The 18,711-nt window shown below is 34.5% G+C and overlaps 1 protein-coding gene across 1 annotated transcript in view; it reads left to right on the top strand.

Annotated features, from left to right (window-relative positions):
* The window catches only part of LRP1B (LDL receptor related protein 1B), a 1,825,680-nt gene that overhangs the window by 1,089,735 nt on the left and 717,234 nt on the right, over window positions 1-18,711 (top strand). The window contains exon 12 of the mRNA XM_072789062.1: window positions 13,534-13,714. Coding sequence (XP_072645163.1) covers window positions 13,534-13,714 — 181 coding nt within the window. The remainder of the gene's footprint in view (window positions 1-13,533; window positions 13,715-18,711) is intronic.

Here is an 18,711-nt window from a genome sequence, read left to right as displayed (position 1 = left end):
AAGATAAGCATGAAGTATTCAGCCTTTCTCTTTTTAAAGTATTTTTATATATATAGAATTTCAATGATACTTGATCCACTCCAAGACTGCATATTTGAAAAAAGTATGGTGGATCATATTTACTATGAACTAGTAGTACAGCTATACTCTACTATGTATAGATACCTAATTTAGTGTTCTTATTTAATTTTGCCAAAAAATATTACAAAGAACTCTGTATTTGCTGACAAGAAAATTCAAAGTTAGAGAAATTAAATTGGGCTAAAAATGGTTTGAAAATATCACTAACTTTAAAGATAGAACACAGGTGTCTAGCTCCCTGCCTGGCAGAGAGTCTGCTTCTCCCTCTCCTACTCTCCACTTCCCTTGCTTATGCTCTCTCTCAAATAAATAAAATGTTAAAAAAAAAATAAAAAAAATAAAGGTAGAACTTCAATCTTTTGAGCAAGGGTAATTCTATCTTCTATAGAACATTTGGTAATATGCAGAATCATTATTGGTTTTCACAACTGGGGAGGGAGGTGAGATTGGCATCTAGTAGAAAGAGGCTAGTGTGCATTGCGCATTGTGCAATGCACAGGATGGTCCCCCTTGACAAAGAATTATGTCCAAAATGTCAATAGGGTCAAAATTGAGAAACCTGCGTCATGGAGGATAGCAGGGAGTCAAACTGGCACCACCGCATAGGTGTCAAAAGTAGAAAACGAGAATATGAGACTTCAGATAATTTATCCCTTACAGCACAGCAGACAGCATGAGCATAAGCATTGTGACGCCGATCCCTATCCCTGGTCTCACAGGGTGATGTCATGGGCCTACATGGATGCTGAGCAAGTAGGAATTATGCCACAGCTGACAATCCCATGGCCTGGAGATCCGTACCTTCAGAGCAAGAGCCAATTTTGTACCAAACAACAAGGTTCTAAGTTCCATTGCCTTGTGGAGTAAACAATTACACAGTTAGGATCGTGTGCTTTCCTTGATTTAGTAGCCTCTGTAACTAGCTTTAGAAATCGTTCGGTATTAAAGGCACCTGGGTGGCTCAGTGGTTGAGTGTCTGCCTTTGGCTCAGGTCACAATCCCGGGGTCCTGGGATCCAGTCCCACATCAGGCTCCCTTTGCCTCTGTGTGTATGTGTGTGTCTTTCATGAATAAATAAATAAAAATCTTAAAAAGAGAGAGAGAGAGAGAGAAAGAAAGAAAGAAATTGTTTGGTATCAAAAGACAGAAAAGCCTTAAAGTTCAGCACACTCAGCAAGAAAGTTCAGGTACACTGAAGGTCCATCAGGGACTGCCTCTCCCAATACTCACAAATAAGACCCTGGAAATAAGCACAAGTCATGATAAAGACTTACTTATCTCTGTTGTTCATGAGGACTTTACCTAGAACCACCTCAGGAATCTTCCACACAAGGACTTAAATTTATAGAGAAAAAATATTCTGTTCATTTGTTTTTCTGCTACATAACCTATAATATCCCTGTGATTTCTTTTTCATATTCTCTTTGTCATCCCCTGAACACTCTGGGTGTGTTCAGGGCATTTAACATATTTGGATTCTTGTGTTGGGAACACTGGTCCATCAGGCATGCCCATGCCTCTCTCCTTTACCTCTCAGAGGTCTCTGCTTATAGACTACCTCTTCAGTTTAGCCCTTCCTGGCATCTAAAATCCAGTATATGAACATATTCCTGGCCCAAAGGGACTCCTTTATCCCTTTTCTCTGGTTACTTTTACTCCTTGGTACTTATCCTATATGTATTTTGCTTGTATGTTGTCTTGCTACAAGAAGGTAAGCTTCAAGACATCAGAGATTTTAGTTTCATTCATTGACAAGTCCTTGAGGCCTAGAACAATGCCTGGACATATGTATGGTAGCTATGCAACAAACATTCACTGAAAAGGTTCTTTATTTTGGCTGTCATTACTTTTAAAATAGTAACCAAAGTGATAACACAGAACTAAGAATGATTAAAGAATGATTATTTTTTGTTCTAAAATAAGGAACAATAATGATCTTATTGTATCCATCATTATTTTTTTCATCAATATTATCTGAAGTCATTTTGGTATTTATTAAAATTGTTCTTATAATGAACTTCCTAATGATTCTTTAGGAACCTTGTAAAGGTGTACATATTCTTTGTACTTTGGCAACATTTTTTAAAAAATATTTTATTTATTTATTTGAGACAGTGCAGAGCAAGAGAGAGCACGTGTGCATACATGCATGCACACACAAATGGGTAGGGGGATGGTACAGAGGGAGAAGGAGAAGCAGGCTCCCCAGTGAGCAGAGAGCCTGATGCAGGGCTTAGTCCCAGGACCCTGGGATCATGACCTGAGCCCAAGGTAGACACTTAACTGACTCAGACACCCATTGCCCCATGGCAATATTTTTAATGAAAAAATTATGAATTTTAGGAGTACACATGGGACATCTTCATCTTACCACTTTCTCAGGCCCTCTGCATCAGCATCTCATTTTCCTGCACAACTTTATTATCATTATTATTATTTGCATAGTTGCATACCTACCTTGAATTGTTTCTTACTATATACTTATGTATGTAAATTATTCTGCACGAATTTACTTTATGGTTTTGTTGTGGAATTGTAAAGATTCATTTAACTTACTACACTAAAATTGTTGCAAAACAGCATTAATATCAATTTTAACTAATATCAATTTTAACTCTTTTTTCTACAGATGATGCTACATCTATCTTTTGATATCTGCTGTATATCAACCCTAATGCGTTTCTAAAACCATTCATTTTTTTATTTTATTATATTATAAAATTAATGAACTGCTTTTATTTAGTTTGGTAGAAAAATTGCCCAATAGTGCAGCTTCCATATATTCCTCACACTTCCCCTGATAGTAACATCTTATGCAACAATACCAAAGTTACCAAAACCAGAAAAGTAATTCTGATATAATACTATTAACTAAAGGTCTTAACCAAACTGCCAGCTTTTGTATAATGAATTTAGTACTTAAATCTTCTCAGTCTATGTACCCCGTGACAGTGCCTCAGGTTTTTTTCTTTTATTTTAATATTTGACCTTCCTTGATATACATATTGGTTGACTCTCTACATTATGAGCCATCGAATATATTTTGGTAAGAAAATAAAGCTAGACTTTATTGAGAATGATGGTTTTTATTGGAAAGTTGTTAAAGGATCCTTCACCTCAGTGACTTTACTCTGTCTCTGCTCATTTCTCCTTTATGTCTAACATTTTATTTTCCTAATGAATCATTGCTGATACTTTCTTTGACTCTCGCTTCAATTTATATTTTTTTCCTTTAAAAATTTTGGAAAGCAAACTTTAACATAAAGTAGTTATGTTGACTACTAAAGAAATGGGGTCCTTGTAAATCAGTTTACTTTTCTGGGGCTTTCTTTCATTAGACATTGAACTGTAAGATTCTTTAGATTCCTTTTTATCTCTAAAATACTGACTTTATAACTAGTTTCCTACCTAGTTTTATTTTTACATTCTTCCCTGACTCACTGTTTCAGTTTTGTAAGGCTAATTGCAGACCAGTAAGGGTAGTTACTATGGGTGTTTGCTTAGATATTTATGGAAGGATTTTTGTAAGGCAAATTTTTAAGGACTTAACTTTCTTTTTTCTCATTTACCTATTAGTCCCACATGTATTTTGCCTCTTATTTTCCCTCTGATTATTAATGTGGGTCTGAAACAAGTGTGCTTTGGTTTAATTTTAGGATGATGGGGTAGGTTCCAGGAGGATATCACACATTTTTTTTGTCATGGTAATAATAAATACAATGAAGACTTACAGCCTCTGGCTTTTCAGCTCATCTTGGAATTTAATGATCAGTATCTTTCCCTAAAGCATGATGCCTAAGCAAAGTGTGACCTACTTTTTTTTAAGTTCCCTTAAAAAGTATCAATTGAAGTGGTGCAACAGTTTGAATGTTTAAATGACCAAATGCAAAACTATGGAACCTATTAGAAAACATAACTAATAAAAAAAGTCACTTTCTTTGAAGTTAAATTGCTCAAGCAATTTTAATGGAGTTGCCTTTTCATCTACTATGAAAGAGATTGAGTAATTTAGTGTTAATGCAGTAAGTTCCAAAATGTTTTATTTTTGTAAATTATAACTTATTTCATGGGCCTAAAAGGAATATTCAAGAATAGCTATATTATTTTGTGTTCAGAAGTTAAAGCAATTTTTGCTGTGTTCTCTCTTGCTAAGTAGGCAGAATTGGATAGTAAAGGGCATTAATGGAAATTACTTTCTCCTCATTCACAATGAGGATGCATATGTTGTATTATTTCATGAGATGGTTAGGTGCAGCCACAAGAGGAGACAGGGGAGAGGCTCTGGGAAACACAGTGGATGATATCCATGGGTCAGAGACAGAAAGCACAGCACAACACACAGGGTCACATAGGAATGACACAGGGTGGTGGTCAGGAGGTTGAAGACAGGAGTGATGGGGAAGGCATTAACGAACAGCCTTTATTGGCATTCTGGTGGAAAGACAAAACAAGCAAGATAAACACTTTAGAAGTGGCTAGTGTGAATAATTCCATTGGACTTTAAATGATAAGGGTGATAGTTGCTTGGGACCTGGCCCTGGGTTTTAAGGCAGAGGAATTTTGCCACCTGGCCTGAAGACCAGAGAGAGGAGGTATGGTTCTGGATTGTTTAGTTTTTGTTTTCTTGTGTGTTTGTTTGTTTCATTTTCTTTTATTTTTTTATTTTTTTAAGATTTCATTTATTTATTCATAGAGACACAGAGACAGAGAGAGAGGCAGAGACACAGGCAGAGGGAGAAGCAGGCTCCATGCAGGGAGCCTGATGTGGGACTCAATCCAGGGTCTCCAGGATCAAGCCCTGGGCTGCAGGTGGCGCTAAACCACTGCACCACCGGGGCTGCCCTCATTTTCTTTTATCAAAGTATAGTTAATGCACAATATTATATTAATTTCAGGTGTACAATGTAGTGATTGGGAAACTCTGTGTATTGTGCTATCATCTGTTAACATCTAACCCTATTACATTATCATCTAATGTATTCCCTATTTTGTACCTTTCATCCCTGTTCTTTTCATGCCATAACTGGAAGCCTGTATCTCTCAGTCCCCTGCACCCATTTTGCCCATCCCCCACCTACCTCCTCTTTGGCAATCACCATTTTTTTCCTCTGTATTATGGATCTGTTTCTGCTTTTGTTTGTCTCCTTCTTTCTTCATTTGTTTATTTTATTTTTTTTTAGATTCCACATATAAGTGAAATCACATGAGATTTGTTTTTCCTGTGACTTATATCACTTAGCATATCATCTAGGCCTATTCCTGTTGCAATGATAAGATCTCATTCTGTTCTGTGACTGAGTAATAACTGTGTATGTGTGCGCATCTCATCTTTTTTATCCATTCATCTATTGATGTACACTTGAGTTGCTTCCATATCTTTGCTATTGTAAATAATGCTGCAGTAAACATGGGGGTGTATATATCTTTTTGAATTAGTGTTTTTGTCTTCTTTAGATAGACACCACATTGTAGAATTACTGGATCATATGGTATTTCTATGTTTAATTTTTTGAGAAACCTATGTACTGCTTTTTTAAAAAAATATATTTATTTATTTGAGAGAAAGAGAGGAGAGTCTGCAAATAAGAGAAGAGGGAGAAGGAGAGGGACAGGGAGAGAAATTCAAGCAGACTCCCTATGGAGTGAAGAGCCCAATAGGGGGCTCAATCTCACAACCCTGAGATCATGACCTGAATGGAAACCAAGAGGGGACACTGAACCAACTGAGCCACCTAGGTGCCCCTCCAAACTTTTTTTTTTTTTTTTAATAGTGGCTGCACCAGTTTGCATTCCCACCAACAGAACATCAAGTTTCCATTTTCTCCACATTCTCTCCAACACTTATTCCTTCTTGTCTCTTTTGATTCCAGCCAGTCTGACGGGTATGAGATGATATTTCATTGTGGTTTTGATTTACATTTCCCTGGTGCTTAGTGATATTGAGCATCTTTTTTATGTGTCTGTTAACCATCTGTATGTCTTCTTTGGAAAAATGTCTACTCAGGTCCTCTGTCCATTTTTAGTTAGATTATTTGGGGTTTCTTTGGTGTTGAGTTGTTAAAGTTCTTTTCATACTTTGAATATTAATCTCCTATCAGATATGTTATTTGTGGATATCTTCTCTCATTCAGTAAGTTGCTGTTTTGTTTTGTTGATGGTTTCCTTTGCTGTGTAAATCTTTTTATTTTGAGGTAGTTTTGCTTTTGATTCTTTTGCCTGAGGAAGCAAATCTAGAAAAATATTGCAAAGGCCAGTGTCAAAAAAATTACTGACTTTGTTTTCTTCTAGGAGGTTTATGGTTTTGTGTCTCATGTTTCGGTCTTTAATCCATTTTGAATTTATTTTTATGTATGGTATAAGAAAATGGTCCAGTTTAATTATTGTGCATGTAGTTGTCCAATTTACCCCCCGTTATGTGTTCTTGCCTGCTTAGATGTAGATTGACCACATAAGTATGGTTTTATTTCTGGGCTCTCTGTTCTGTCCCATTGGTTTTTGTGCCATTGGTCTGTTTTTGTGCCAGTATGTTGGCATTTGATTATTATAACTTTATAGTATATCTTGAAAACTGGAATTATGGTACCTACAGCTTTGTTTCCTTTCTCAAGATTGCTTTATTTGTGGTCTTTGGTGGTTCCATACAAATTTTAGTATTAGTTCAGTGAAAAATGTTGTTGGTATTTTGATAAGGAGTGCATTGAATCTGTAGATTGCTTTGCAAAATATGGACATTTTAACAGTATCAGTTCTTCTGAGTGGTTTGGTTAGTTCTCAAAATAAAGATATATTCCTGGCTGGGCCCTTTTCTCTAAGAATTGGCTATCTCAAAGAGAAGCGAAATCAGAATTTACAAAAAATAAAAACATTTAAAATTCTTTATAATACAACTCTGATATTATTTAAAATTAGTAGTAGACTATTATAAAAATGAGCTATATACTCGTTGCAGGTCTGTAAGAGTATACTTAAATTGGAAGCATCTCTGCCCTCTGTAGTGTGTACTTTCCAGAGTTTCATCTGAAAAGAATGAATGTGAAGTATCTTTCTTCTGCTCAGAGCATTCAGCAAAATAATTTCCAATGATGATGGTGTAATGAGGTTCTTCAGAGAAACAGAACCAATAGGATGTATGCATAAAGAGAGAGAGAGAGAGAGAGAGAGAGAGAGAGAAACATAAAGAATAGGCTTGCACAATTATGGAAGATGTCAAGTCAAAAATCTATAGGGTAACCTGACATGGTTGACCCAGGGAAAAATTGATTTTGTACCTCAAGTCTGAAGACAGTATAGAAACTCAATTTCCTCTTCCTTAGGAGACTTCAGTCTGTTTTCTCTTAATGCTTTCATCTGACTGGATGAGACTAACCCACATTACGGAGGGTAATTTACTCCAAATGTATGGATTTAAATGTTAATATCACCTAAAAAATATCTTCCCAGCAATATCCAGACTTATGTTTAATCAGATCTCTATATACTTTGATCTAGCCAAATTGACTCATAGAGTTAACTATCACACATAGCTAGGTGAACAAAATGTTTCAAGATGTGGTAATATAAATCAATAAATAATTCCCATAGAGCAATAGCTTGGAACCCAAAAGTGATGATTATTTGTAGTCATATTTGCACACTAATTTGTTTGTTCATCTGTTTTTTATTTATTAAAGACTACCAATTTATGACTTCTATGATTTTTCTTGGGAGATAATTCTCCATGAATCACTCACATTTCTGCATGTCTTAGAGTGAGGCAATTTTTGCCTTTTATACTGAAGTCAATCAAAACATTTATAGAAAAAAGCCTTGGAAAAAGAGGTAGTTTATCCCTACAGTGTAAAAGGAAGCTTTGTTTATTGCCCTTTATAAAAGATTTGGGTTTCCTAACTCTAGGTTTATTTTTTGTAATATAACTCACTGATTGTGAATATATCTGTAAGGGCCCAACCCAGTCATCCCCATGAGACTTTGGAGTCAAAGGAACTGATATCATTCTGCTGATGACCATACTGCTTACTATGTAATAAAGTTCTTTATATTTGACTTACAAGCCTTGTGTCTTTGGCCATCATCCATGAAACAGTAATGGGCTAATTTGTTAGCTTGAAAGTAGGGTAAAAACTCCGTTCTTTCCCTTTTTTTTTTGGAAATTTTCCTTTGAATTATCATTTTAGATTAGTTTATTGGTAACTGTGATGCTTACTGTGGCACTCTCTTTACTCCTATCTATGCTCATCACTATTTCAAAGATGAAATATTCGAATGTAATAGAGACAGTCCGTATCACCCTCTTCCCAAATTGAAACTAACAATATGATTTTGATGATAAAAGGAAGATACTATGCTTTAATATATTCTGTTCATCTTAAAACCCTAAATGCACTCCACACATCTCTGAATACAACAGCAAAGTATTTTTTTCTGATTAAAAATAGCTGTGTATTTACCCTCTTGGACCTGTTAATTGATCTGAAGAAGGACTTGGAATGTAAATGAGGATGTGAACATCAGCCTCAGCTGGCCATGGGGGACAGATAATATAGAAAACTTCAGTCTGGCCAAAGATTCCTATAACCTCAGGAGATAGGAAATTTAGCAGGCAAACGTAACTGCCACACTATTAATTAAATCAACTTCATTCACTCATGTCAGATACATATAAGCTGTGATGCCTCAGGCCACATTGAAATACACAGAGAGGATTTGGATGAATTGAACTACATGAATATGAGGCAGGAGAGTTGTCCAAGCACTGACTCTGAATTGTCCAAGTACTGATTATGAGGCAAGGTAAAGCACCTCTGGCCCTAACCATGTCTACATGGCATACTCACATCCAGTTGTTTAAGGCATGTGATCATCCTCTGCACTCATGGAAACACTTTTGCAATACTTCATTCCAACTCAGAAAAATAATGTTCACATTAAGGATAGAAAATCCTTAAGGATACAATGGGAAAATATAAGCATTGTATTTTTATGATGCCAATCATGTTGTATAATTTCTAATTAATCCCTCATTATGTTGATCAGATTCTCTTGTGAAGAATCAAGGCTTATGAATTACTCTGGAGATCCAGTCTATGCACCTTAACAAAACTAAAGCCACTGTCACATTCTTTTCCTTTAAAAAAAAAGAAATCTGGGACCCATTTTTAGAAGTAAATAATTTTAGTTTAAATATATAAAACTTCAATCTTCTTCTGTTTCATAAAATATGTAATAATACAAATCAGACCTGTAATGATATCTTAGAAGTATGTTTTTCTTCACTCTTTTTTAAATGCTTATTTTATCTAGTTCTAGGTATTAAATTAATTTAAATAGCTTTTCTAATTACATATTTCTTTTAATTCTACATAATTATTCTCCTTAATTTACATAAGTTGTATTATCTCTTATCCATCCTCATTTCCTAAATGGTAGATATCACCTATAAGAAATTGTTGTCTTCAAGAATTTTTCACTTAAGTGAAAAGTATAGCTTTTGATGATGTGTGTGTGTGTGTGTGTTTTAGCATGCTACTCATAATTTTGTCCATTTATAAAAGTTATTCTTAAAGTACTAGAATAGTATTTAAAGAGGAAAAGTGATGGGAAGTTTAACAATTTGAGACAAAACAATATGTTAATCTTAAGCATTCACAGAGTACATTAAAATTCTGTTTTTAATCTGAAGTATATATGTCTCAACTCTTCACTTAGAATGAGTGTTATGAAAAAAAAAGAATGAGTGTTATATATTATTATGATATGTTAGTTTAAAAAACTATAAGAAAACATTATCTACTGGATCTTTCTGTCTTGTTATCTTGTCTTTTTTTTTTTTTTTGAAGGAGCACAAACGTTGAGAATCCTTCCTTAATGATAAATGAAAACCAATATTTTGTTAAATTTAAGGGTCATTTTGCCAGATTGAAAAAAAACACATTTGTAATCTTTGTTATTAGTTTAATAATAATAATAATAAAAATAATATAGTCATGAATGTTGGCTTTGAAATGTAGAATTCTTGAACTCTCCAAAGATCTCAAAACAATCTACTCTAGTAAGTTTTATCAACTTTATCAAACACTTTTCTTATATTTGAATAGTCATGTGTTTTTATCTTAAGTTGGTGATTCATATCTCTGTACTCATCTATGTTTGTTTGAGATTTGAATGACATGAACTTTCCTATGTCCTGATCCCCAGTTGAAGAATTTTTGTCATAGAGTCCTTGGTAGTCCATCTCAGGCAGGCTCTAAGCAAACTTTCTTCAATAAAAAATCAAATGCACATAAAACCAATTTCCTGTGTTTTAGTGTTCCATCAGCCATAGACTAAGGAAGATACCATATGATAGGAAGTCAGAATATTTTCCTTATCAATGTATATTTGTTGAAAAAGTGATTCACTGATTGTTTAGGCTTTGCCCTACAAGACAGGAAATCCCTCCATTCCTTGTTAAAGATAGCCTAAAAAGGATTTGCACATAGACTATTTTATGAGTTTCTTTATTTTAAAATGTTTTATTTAGCCCCGTTTTTCCCTCAAGAGAAAATAAAATAAAACAAACACACACAAACAGCTTTTAAAAATTAGGCTAATGGTGCCTGGTGGCTCACTAGTTAGGCACCTGACTCTTGATTTTGGCTCAGGTTATGATTACAGGGTGGTGAGATCAAGCCCTGTGTTGGGCTCAGCATCAGCAAGGAGTCTGCTTAAGATTTTCTCTTTTTCCCTTTGCCCCTCCCCTCCCACTTGTGTGTGTGCTCACTCTCTCTCTCTCTCTCAAATAAATAATCTTTAAAAAACACTAAGCTAATTATTTCATTGCTATCTTAACAAACTAGATAGGAAGCTAAAGGGAAAATTATGATGATGATGTTATTAGTAATAATACAACAATATTTATATAACATTTACCATGTGCCAACCATTATTTTAAGTATTTTACATATGTTCATTTAATCCTAAAACAATCCTATGATTTAAACACTGTCATTACACCCATTTTAAAGATTAGGAAATTGAAGCATAGAAAGGTTAAGTAAAAAAAAAAAAAAAAAAAAAAAGTTAAGTAATTCACTCAGAGATATGATGAGTGGCAAACCCTAGGCCTTGTAATTTGAGAACTTGTGATCCTAATCACTCCTTTATGCCGGTCAAGCATTTCATTTTCTGAAGAAAGTCTAACAATACAATTAGGGACAGAATCTTCCCAATTTTGTAATTCAAGTCCATTTCACTCTTACTATTTATTCACAATTAACTCTGCATATACTATTTCCAAGTAAAGTTGGCCACTAATCAAAATACAAGGAAACATTATTAAATAATCATTTTAAGAGCAAAACATGAGGAATATTTCTATCAAGTAACAATCATAAGGAAAAGAGCCAAGACATGTATAAAATATTTTTTATCCTGATAAAATAGTAAAAATTAACATAGTATTGAGAATTTACAATATTGCAGGCACTATGCTGAGTGCTTTACATGCAGTAGTTATGTTACCCCTTGTTGCTATCGCCCTGTGGTGTAAGTGCTATGATTATCTTTAGTTGATGAGTGGAGAAATTAAAGATCAAAGTGACTGAGTTGCTTACCCAAGTGTCAGAAGCAAAATTCCCATCCATATAGTTTGCAACTGCTACAGATGAAAAATAAATAAAAAGTGTCAAGTTAGATGTCAAAAGGAAAATTTATAAAAATAAGAGGGCTATTAAAGATGGAAGTGTCCATGCTGGAGTAGATTTCAAATGTAATACAGTTTTTGAAAACCAACTAACAAGATAAAAATCAACCGCAGACTATTAATAAATATAAAGGAAAAGAGTAAACAGCTATTATTTTTCCATTATGCCAGAGCAGGAAAGTGCTCAGTAAAATTAAGTGTCAATAAAGTAAAGACAAAATTAAACTTTTTTTTCTAAGCAGAGACACAATTAACCTGTGAAAATGACTCATACTGGATGGTAATGAAGCAAATAGCTTAGTGAAATTGAGAACATATCTGATTCACTATAATGGGATTTTCAGTTAGATCAAATCACACTTTGTATTAGTCATCGTGAGTCAGGGTACATGCTGATGAGCACTAAGGGTCTCAAAAGAAAAATTTATTTTTCTCCAAGGCCAGAAGGCTCATGATTAAAAACCAGGATATAGTAAATATTTATTACATGTGCATAGAAGGGAATGTCAAAAGATATGCCAGTAGTGTGTGAACCAATAGTTCTGTCTCTAGTGTATTCCTGCCTATTGCTTCATCCAGTAAATTCAGTGCTCAACCTCATACTCAAGAGGAAAAGAGACAAAGACTTCCTTGGTTTTGAAAGAAGAAAAGGAATTCACGGTAATTTCTCATGCAGCACAGAGATGGAACTACCTTTATGATGTTGTGGACAGTTTGGAAAGTTGTTCATAAAATGGCAAAAAGCAAGGGCAGGATTCACTCCAGGAATAGTACAGTTTTAAAGATATCTATACTGGGGATCATGTGACTTGGATTTTTGTTCCAATTCTGTCACTTGTGTGATAATAGATGATAAACCTTCATTTTAAAGTGTTGGCATTTTCCTTTCTGTGAGGGGTTTGAATTAGTTGAACTTATAAGATTATATATTTATAATATTTCTTTGAATTACCATTGCCTGTATCTTACAGAAATCTGTACTAATGTCCTTTTTAAAATAAGTCTAGAGGGCAGCCTCTGTGGCCCAGCTGTTTAGTGCCACCCCCCACCCAGGGCGTGATCCTGGAGACTGGGGATCGAGTCCCACGTCGGGCTCCCTGCATGGAGCCTGCTTCTCCCTCTGCCTGTGCCCCTGCCTCTCTCTATCTCTCTCTCTGTGTGTGTGTGTGTGTGTGTCTGTCATGAATAAATAAGTAGTTTTTTTTAAATAAATAGAATAAAATAAGTCTAGAATATAGAGAAATATTTCAGTGTTTGAGATTCACTGTTTGTGCAGTTCCATGATGAGAACCTGTTCGGGACTTTCAAAGGTGTGCCTCTTGTTCATCGCTTAGCAAGAGGATTCCTATTATTTTGATTACTCAGATTACATATTGTGAGTTTCACTATGCTTACTTTTTGAACGTAGTACTTGTTCATACTACTCAATTTTTTTTTTTTTACTAAACAGTAACTATATTTATGTTCTCAGAACTTTCTCCCTTTGATATGTCACCTCTTATATTTTCCTGTTTTCCTGCAAATCACTGTTTCAATTAAGATATATTGAGACAGGGCCTGCCACTCACATAAAAAGGCATTCAAAATAAAATATGCTATGGAATGATATTTTCCAAAATCATACTATAAAGAATCCATGAATCAGAATCCATTCATTTTTTTTTTTTTTTTTAGAATCCACTCATTTTTGAATTAAATATTTTATTAACTAGAACATAAGCAGTGGGCACTATTATAAAATGTGTTGCTCTCTTGTTTTTTTCTTTTTACAGATCTGGATAATGTGGAAGGCATTGCTGTGGACTGGATTGGAAATAACCTTTACTGGACAAACGATGGCCATAGGAAGACGATTAACGTGGCCCGGCTAGAAAAAGCGTCTCAGAGTCGGAAGACTCTTCTAGAAGGAGAAATGTCCCATCCCAGAGGGATTGTGGTGGATCCTGTTAATGGGTATGTAATAATATTTGATCAGCTTGATAGGAGGAAAATTTTTTTATGTATTTAGTAGTAGCAAGTTTGAATTAAATTCACACATGAATGGCCAGAATGGGAAAAGTTACATTTTGAATTGCTAAATTAATGTGTCAAAATACAGTTAACTGAAATAAACAGATTATTTGTATAAAGGATATATTTACTTGATTTACTCTGACAAGGATTATAATTCTCCATTTTAGACGGCTTGACACTAAGATAAATAATCAATTGAGAGAATCAATCAATTTAATTTTTAAAGGGTATTAAAATTTAACATATTCAGAAAAAAAGCAAAGTTTTTTTTTTGTTTGTTTGTTCGTTTTTTTGTTTTGTTTTTGGTTTTTTGGTACATTTACCGTGGGCCAGGCATTTTGATAAATGGGCTGACTATGCTCCTATTCTGTAATCATCAAATAATCTTTTAACTAATTGCTATTCTCATCTTTGTTTTACAAAGAAGAAACTGGTAACTGATTTGCAAATGACCATTAAATTATTAAGTGACTGAGTAGATGTTTAAATCCCAGCAGCCTGTCTCTAAAAATTTACTCAAAGCCGCTACATGTCACCACATTTTACTAGCCAAGTTTAGTAATCACATAATTTTAGATATAATTATGGTTTTTATATAGTGAAATCATTTTGTACCGTGTGCTACTTGTTTTAGGATAGAATAGTTCGTGCAATTCTCAGCATTATATTTTTCTTTTATTTTTATTCAAAGCAATTACCTGAACACAAACAACACCATGCACATAGAAATATTGAAGAATATGAACATTCCTAACAGAATGTCAGAAATAAATGAATGGATTACATATTTTAAATGTATAGTTACTATATGTGATTTTCATCCCTCCCATCTTATATTTTACTGTTTCAAAATAGCGCCATAAAACAAGTATTCTTTATACCTTACTACACATATAGAGAAATACTCAATTGCATAGGATGTGTATACCTTCCTTATAAACTGAGATCACCAGATTATAGTTCCTAAAATTGTTTGTGTTGAGAATGGCTCCAAACAAATACAATTAACGTGCTTTTTCCTAGGCTGACATTTAGGCAGAGAGTGAACTCATTGTATGTGTTTTTATAAAACATAATTATAAAGCAATTTCACTGATTTTATGTGTGGATTCTATAATTATCTGTACTATTCCAGGACTTTCAAACCAAATCATCTACCTGACCTTTAAATCAAGGCAATCTTAATTTTAAGAGAAACTATTTATAACACACTGTCTAAATTTACTTGAAGCAAGATATCTTAAAACAGCATCTTCCTTCTCAGGAGTTCATTAGAGAAATATTTTGTGATATAGAGTTAAAGAGCATTTGTGGTGCCAAGACAGATGACACAAATATAGAGGTCGTAGAATCCTATGATTTAGATGGAAGTTTAGAGGTCACTAGTCCCACCTCTCTATTCAAATTCGGGAATCCCCTTCAATGCTTCTGTAATAGGCAGGATAGATATAATATCCATTCCAGTTAGATATAATATCTACATTGTTTATAGTTTATAGTATTTGGAGGCAATCTACATCATTTATAGTATTTGGGGAAAATTCTAATTGACTTTTTTTATTTTTCTTTTCATTAAGGCAATATCTTCATCTCTGTAATATCTACTAGCTACTATATTTGCCTCTGGTGCTACAAAAAATGACTCTTAGACCTTTTCCATTAGACATTTTCTATTTTCTATTATGCACCAACCTGAAAAACACATTATGTGTGTATGAGTATGAATGTGTATATCCATATATATATGTAGTTGTGCGCGCGCACACACACACACACACACATATTTTTTTTTCTGAGCAATATACTATACCCAGAATTCTGTACTAGGTATACAATAGTTAACAAAACAAGCATAGCCTTAAACCTTGTGAAGCATCTCCTGTCATCTGCAAGGTGGGGGATAGATAGATAGGACAAGAATTAAGTATCAAATAAGCAACTAATGTAATTTCTACAGACCAGAGTTAAGGAGGAAAACAAACAGGATGACATGTTGGGAACTAACAGGTTGAATAATTTCAATAGGTTTGCTGAAAGGCCTAAGGACGCATTATTTATACCAAAACTTAACTATAGAAAAAGAATCAGCAATGGAGAGTGAAGGAAAGAGTATTGCAGATCAAGAAAATGGTACATTTGAAGATCTTAAGTTGGGTAAAAACTTGACTATCAGAAACACCGAGATGAGAGCAACAGAGAGGCAGAGGAGAAGTGATGCAGATGCAGTTAGAAAGGAAGCAGGGCCTTGTTCGCCAGGATGAGAGCTTTGTTCTCTGTCTTTGGCACAGGACAAAATAAGGAAGTAAGAATCAGATACATATTTAAACAAATCTAATCTGACTGTACTGTGGAGAGTGGATTGGAAGATAGAAGTAAAAGTAGAATCATGTGAAATTAATTGTCCAAATAATTGTTTGACCATAATATAATTTTTTAAAAAGAAGAAGAAATGTTAGCTAGGGAAAGTCCTTTTAAAATAGCACAATATAACTTTTCACAAAATATTAAAAATAAAACCTTCATTTATTTACAGTTTTTCCTATCATAGTACCTATTTGCAGCTGTACACAGAAGGAGAGAATTACAGGTTTTCTCCACTAAATAGCCAATTAACAAAAATTGCTTATTTCAGAAATATCCTTTATCCAAAGCTTCATAAACAATTACAGAATCAGAAAGAATTTGTTCATTTATTTCTTTATTAAAATGTATTATTGATTAAGTACCATACAGATCAATAGAAATCAGCAAAACAGTAATTGTCCTCAAGGAGTTTATAATCTTTTTTGTTTGTATGTTTTTTATTGGAGTCCAATTTGCCAACATATAGTATAACACCCAGTGCTCATCCTGTCTAGCGCCCCCCTCAGTGCCTGTCACCCAGTCACCCCATTCCCCCCACCCACCTCTCCTTCCACTACCCCTTGTTCGTTTCCCAGAGTTAGGAGTTTATAATCTAATGTTCTTGAGGATGTCTGGGTAGTTCAGTGGTTGAGCATGTGCCTTTGGCTCAGGGGGTGATCCCGGGGTCTAGGGATCGAGTCTCACATCTGGTTCCCCACAAGGAGCCTGCTTCTCCCTCTACTTATATCTCTGCCTTTCTCTCTGTGTGTCTCTTATGAATATAAAAATAAATAAAATCTTTAAAAAAATGAGCTGATGTGCTTGATATACACACGCACACACACACACACATTACCTATAAAAAATAGAATGAAATAATGCCCTTCAGAAAATCATTGAGGCTCTCAATTCAGACTTGAGTTTTAGAGGTTGAATAGGATTTCCAAATGAGTAGATTTAATCTCAGGGGCTTAGGATGTGGAGTCATAAGGTTAGTCACTGTACTCTGATGGGACATGTAAGTACTTGTTCAGAGGCAGGGAAGTTAATGGCAGTTTTGAGATGAGATGGGTTCATTAAGTCTAGAGCAGAGGGCATGTGACAGAACATGCATAGGAGATGAAATTAGACATATGCAGAAATCTTCATTGTTGGGATTAAAAGATATTTGTTTTTTTTTGTTTCGTTTTGTTTTTTTCCCTGACAACAAGTAATTGGAAGGTCTTGAGAACAGTCACATTTTTCAATTCATGACTTAGAAAGACAAGTAATTGAAATGTGATAGTTCTATGTGGCCAACCTGTTAGAAGTTCCCATTGAAGAGGGATAAAAGACAGATTGTAGCATTTGTAATGGGAATAGACAAGTGAGGATTGAGGAAAGAGACACTGAAAATACAACTGGCAGGTGTCAACAGTGATAGAAATGGGGATAAAGCAGGAGGAGGAATTGGTTATGATGGCACTTGTTTCTCAAGCTGATAGCTGCAGATGAATTCCCTCCTTCCGATGATAATTTCACACTTCATAATTTATATCAGTAACTTAGACACCTGTGTCTCCAGTTCTGATTTCTCAAAATATTATCTGTTGTAAATATGCTCAATGCTGAATGTATATTTGCCTCCAAACATGGTCTGTGGTATCCCTATCTCAATAGTGCCATGCTTTCTAGTTAATAGTAGCTATTACATCGGCATTAAATTGAGGTGTTTTTGTGTTGTGTTTTGTTTTGTTTTGAGATTTTATTTATTTATTTAACCCAGAGAAAGAGAGAGAGACCACACCAGCAGGGGGAGCAGCAGGGAGAGGGAGAGGAAGTAGACTCCCCACCTGAGCAGGGAGCCAGACCTGAGGTTCGATCCCAGGACCCTGGGATCTTGACCTGAGCTGCTGGCAGATGCTTAACTGATTGAGCCACTCAGGTACCCCATAAATCAAGTTTTTTTTAACAGTAACATTATGTTACTTTCATGGCTTAAGGATTTAAGTATGTCTAGGATTGACTACCACATAATACAATTTAATTTGGGGATATGATCAATATCAACAAATGCAAGCTCAGTACTTATAGGGTACAAATATAAATAAGAAATAATCCCTGCCCTTAATTATATTAATTCTCAATTGAAACCATCTGACATTTAACACTATTAAATGTAATACAAGGCATACATGCTACAAATACTATAAAAAATCTTTTTAAATGTCCCTAGAACACAAAGGAAAGACTTTATTTTGACAGAAAGGGTAGAAATAGACTTCATCAAATAATTGTATTTGAATAGGACTTGAAAAATAGAGGTGCAAGTTTTCTTGCTGTATTCTGCAGAAGTCTCACTTAACCTAGTATTTATTTAATGGATACCTGAGTCCCACATATAAAAAGATTTATATTAGTGTCTGCTTGTTTTATAAGTTAAACATTAAAAAATTCTGTATTTAGGAATCATCATGTTTCATACTGATTATAAGGCTTCCACAATCTAACTCTGTAACCTAATGAAATTGGTAGATGATCACATACCTAGCCTCGAGACTGGCACCCTTGTTTAAATTGTTTTCTTATATTCTGTTTGGATAAAAATAATCATA

The sequence above is a fragment of the Canis lupus genome, chromosome 20 (genome assembly GCF_048164855.1).
Source record: "Canis lupus baileyi chromosome 20, mCanLup2.hap1, whole genome shotgun sequence".
NCBI classification, from domain to species: domain Eukaryota; kingdom Metazoa; phylum Chordata; class Mammalia; order Carnivora; family Canidae; genus Canis; species Canis lupus.
Note: the sequence above shows the minus strand (reverse complement) of the source record. Positions and strands in the feature narration are given on the sequence as shown.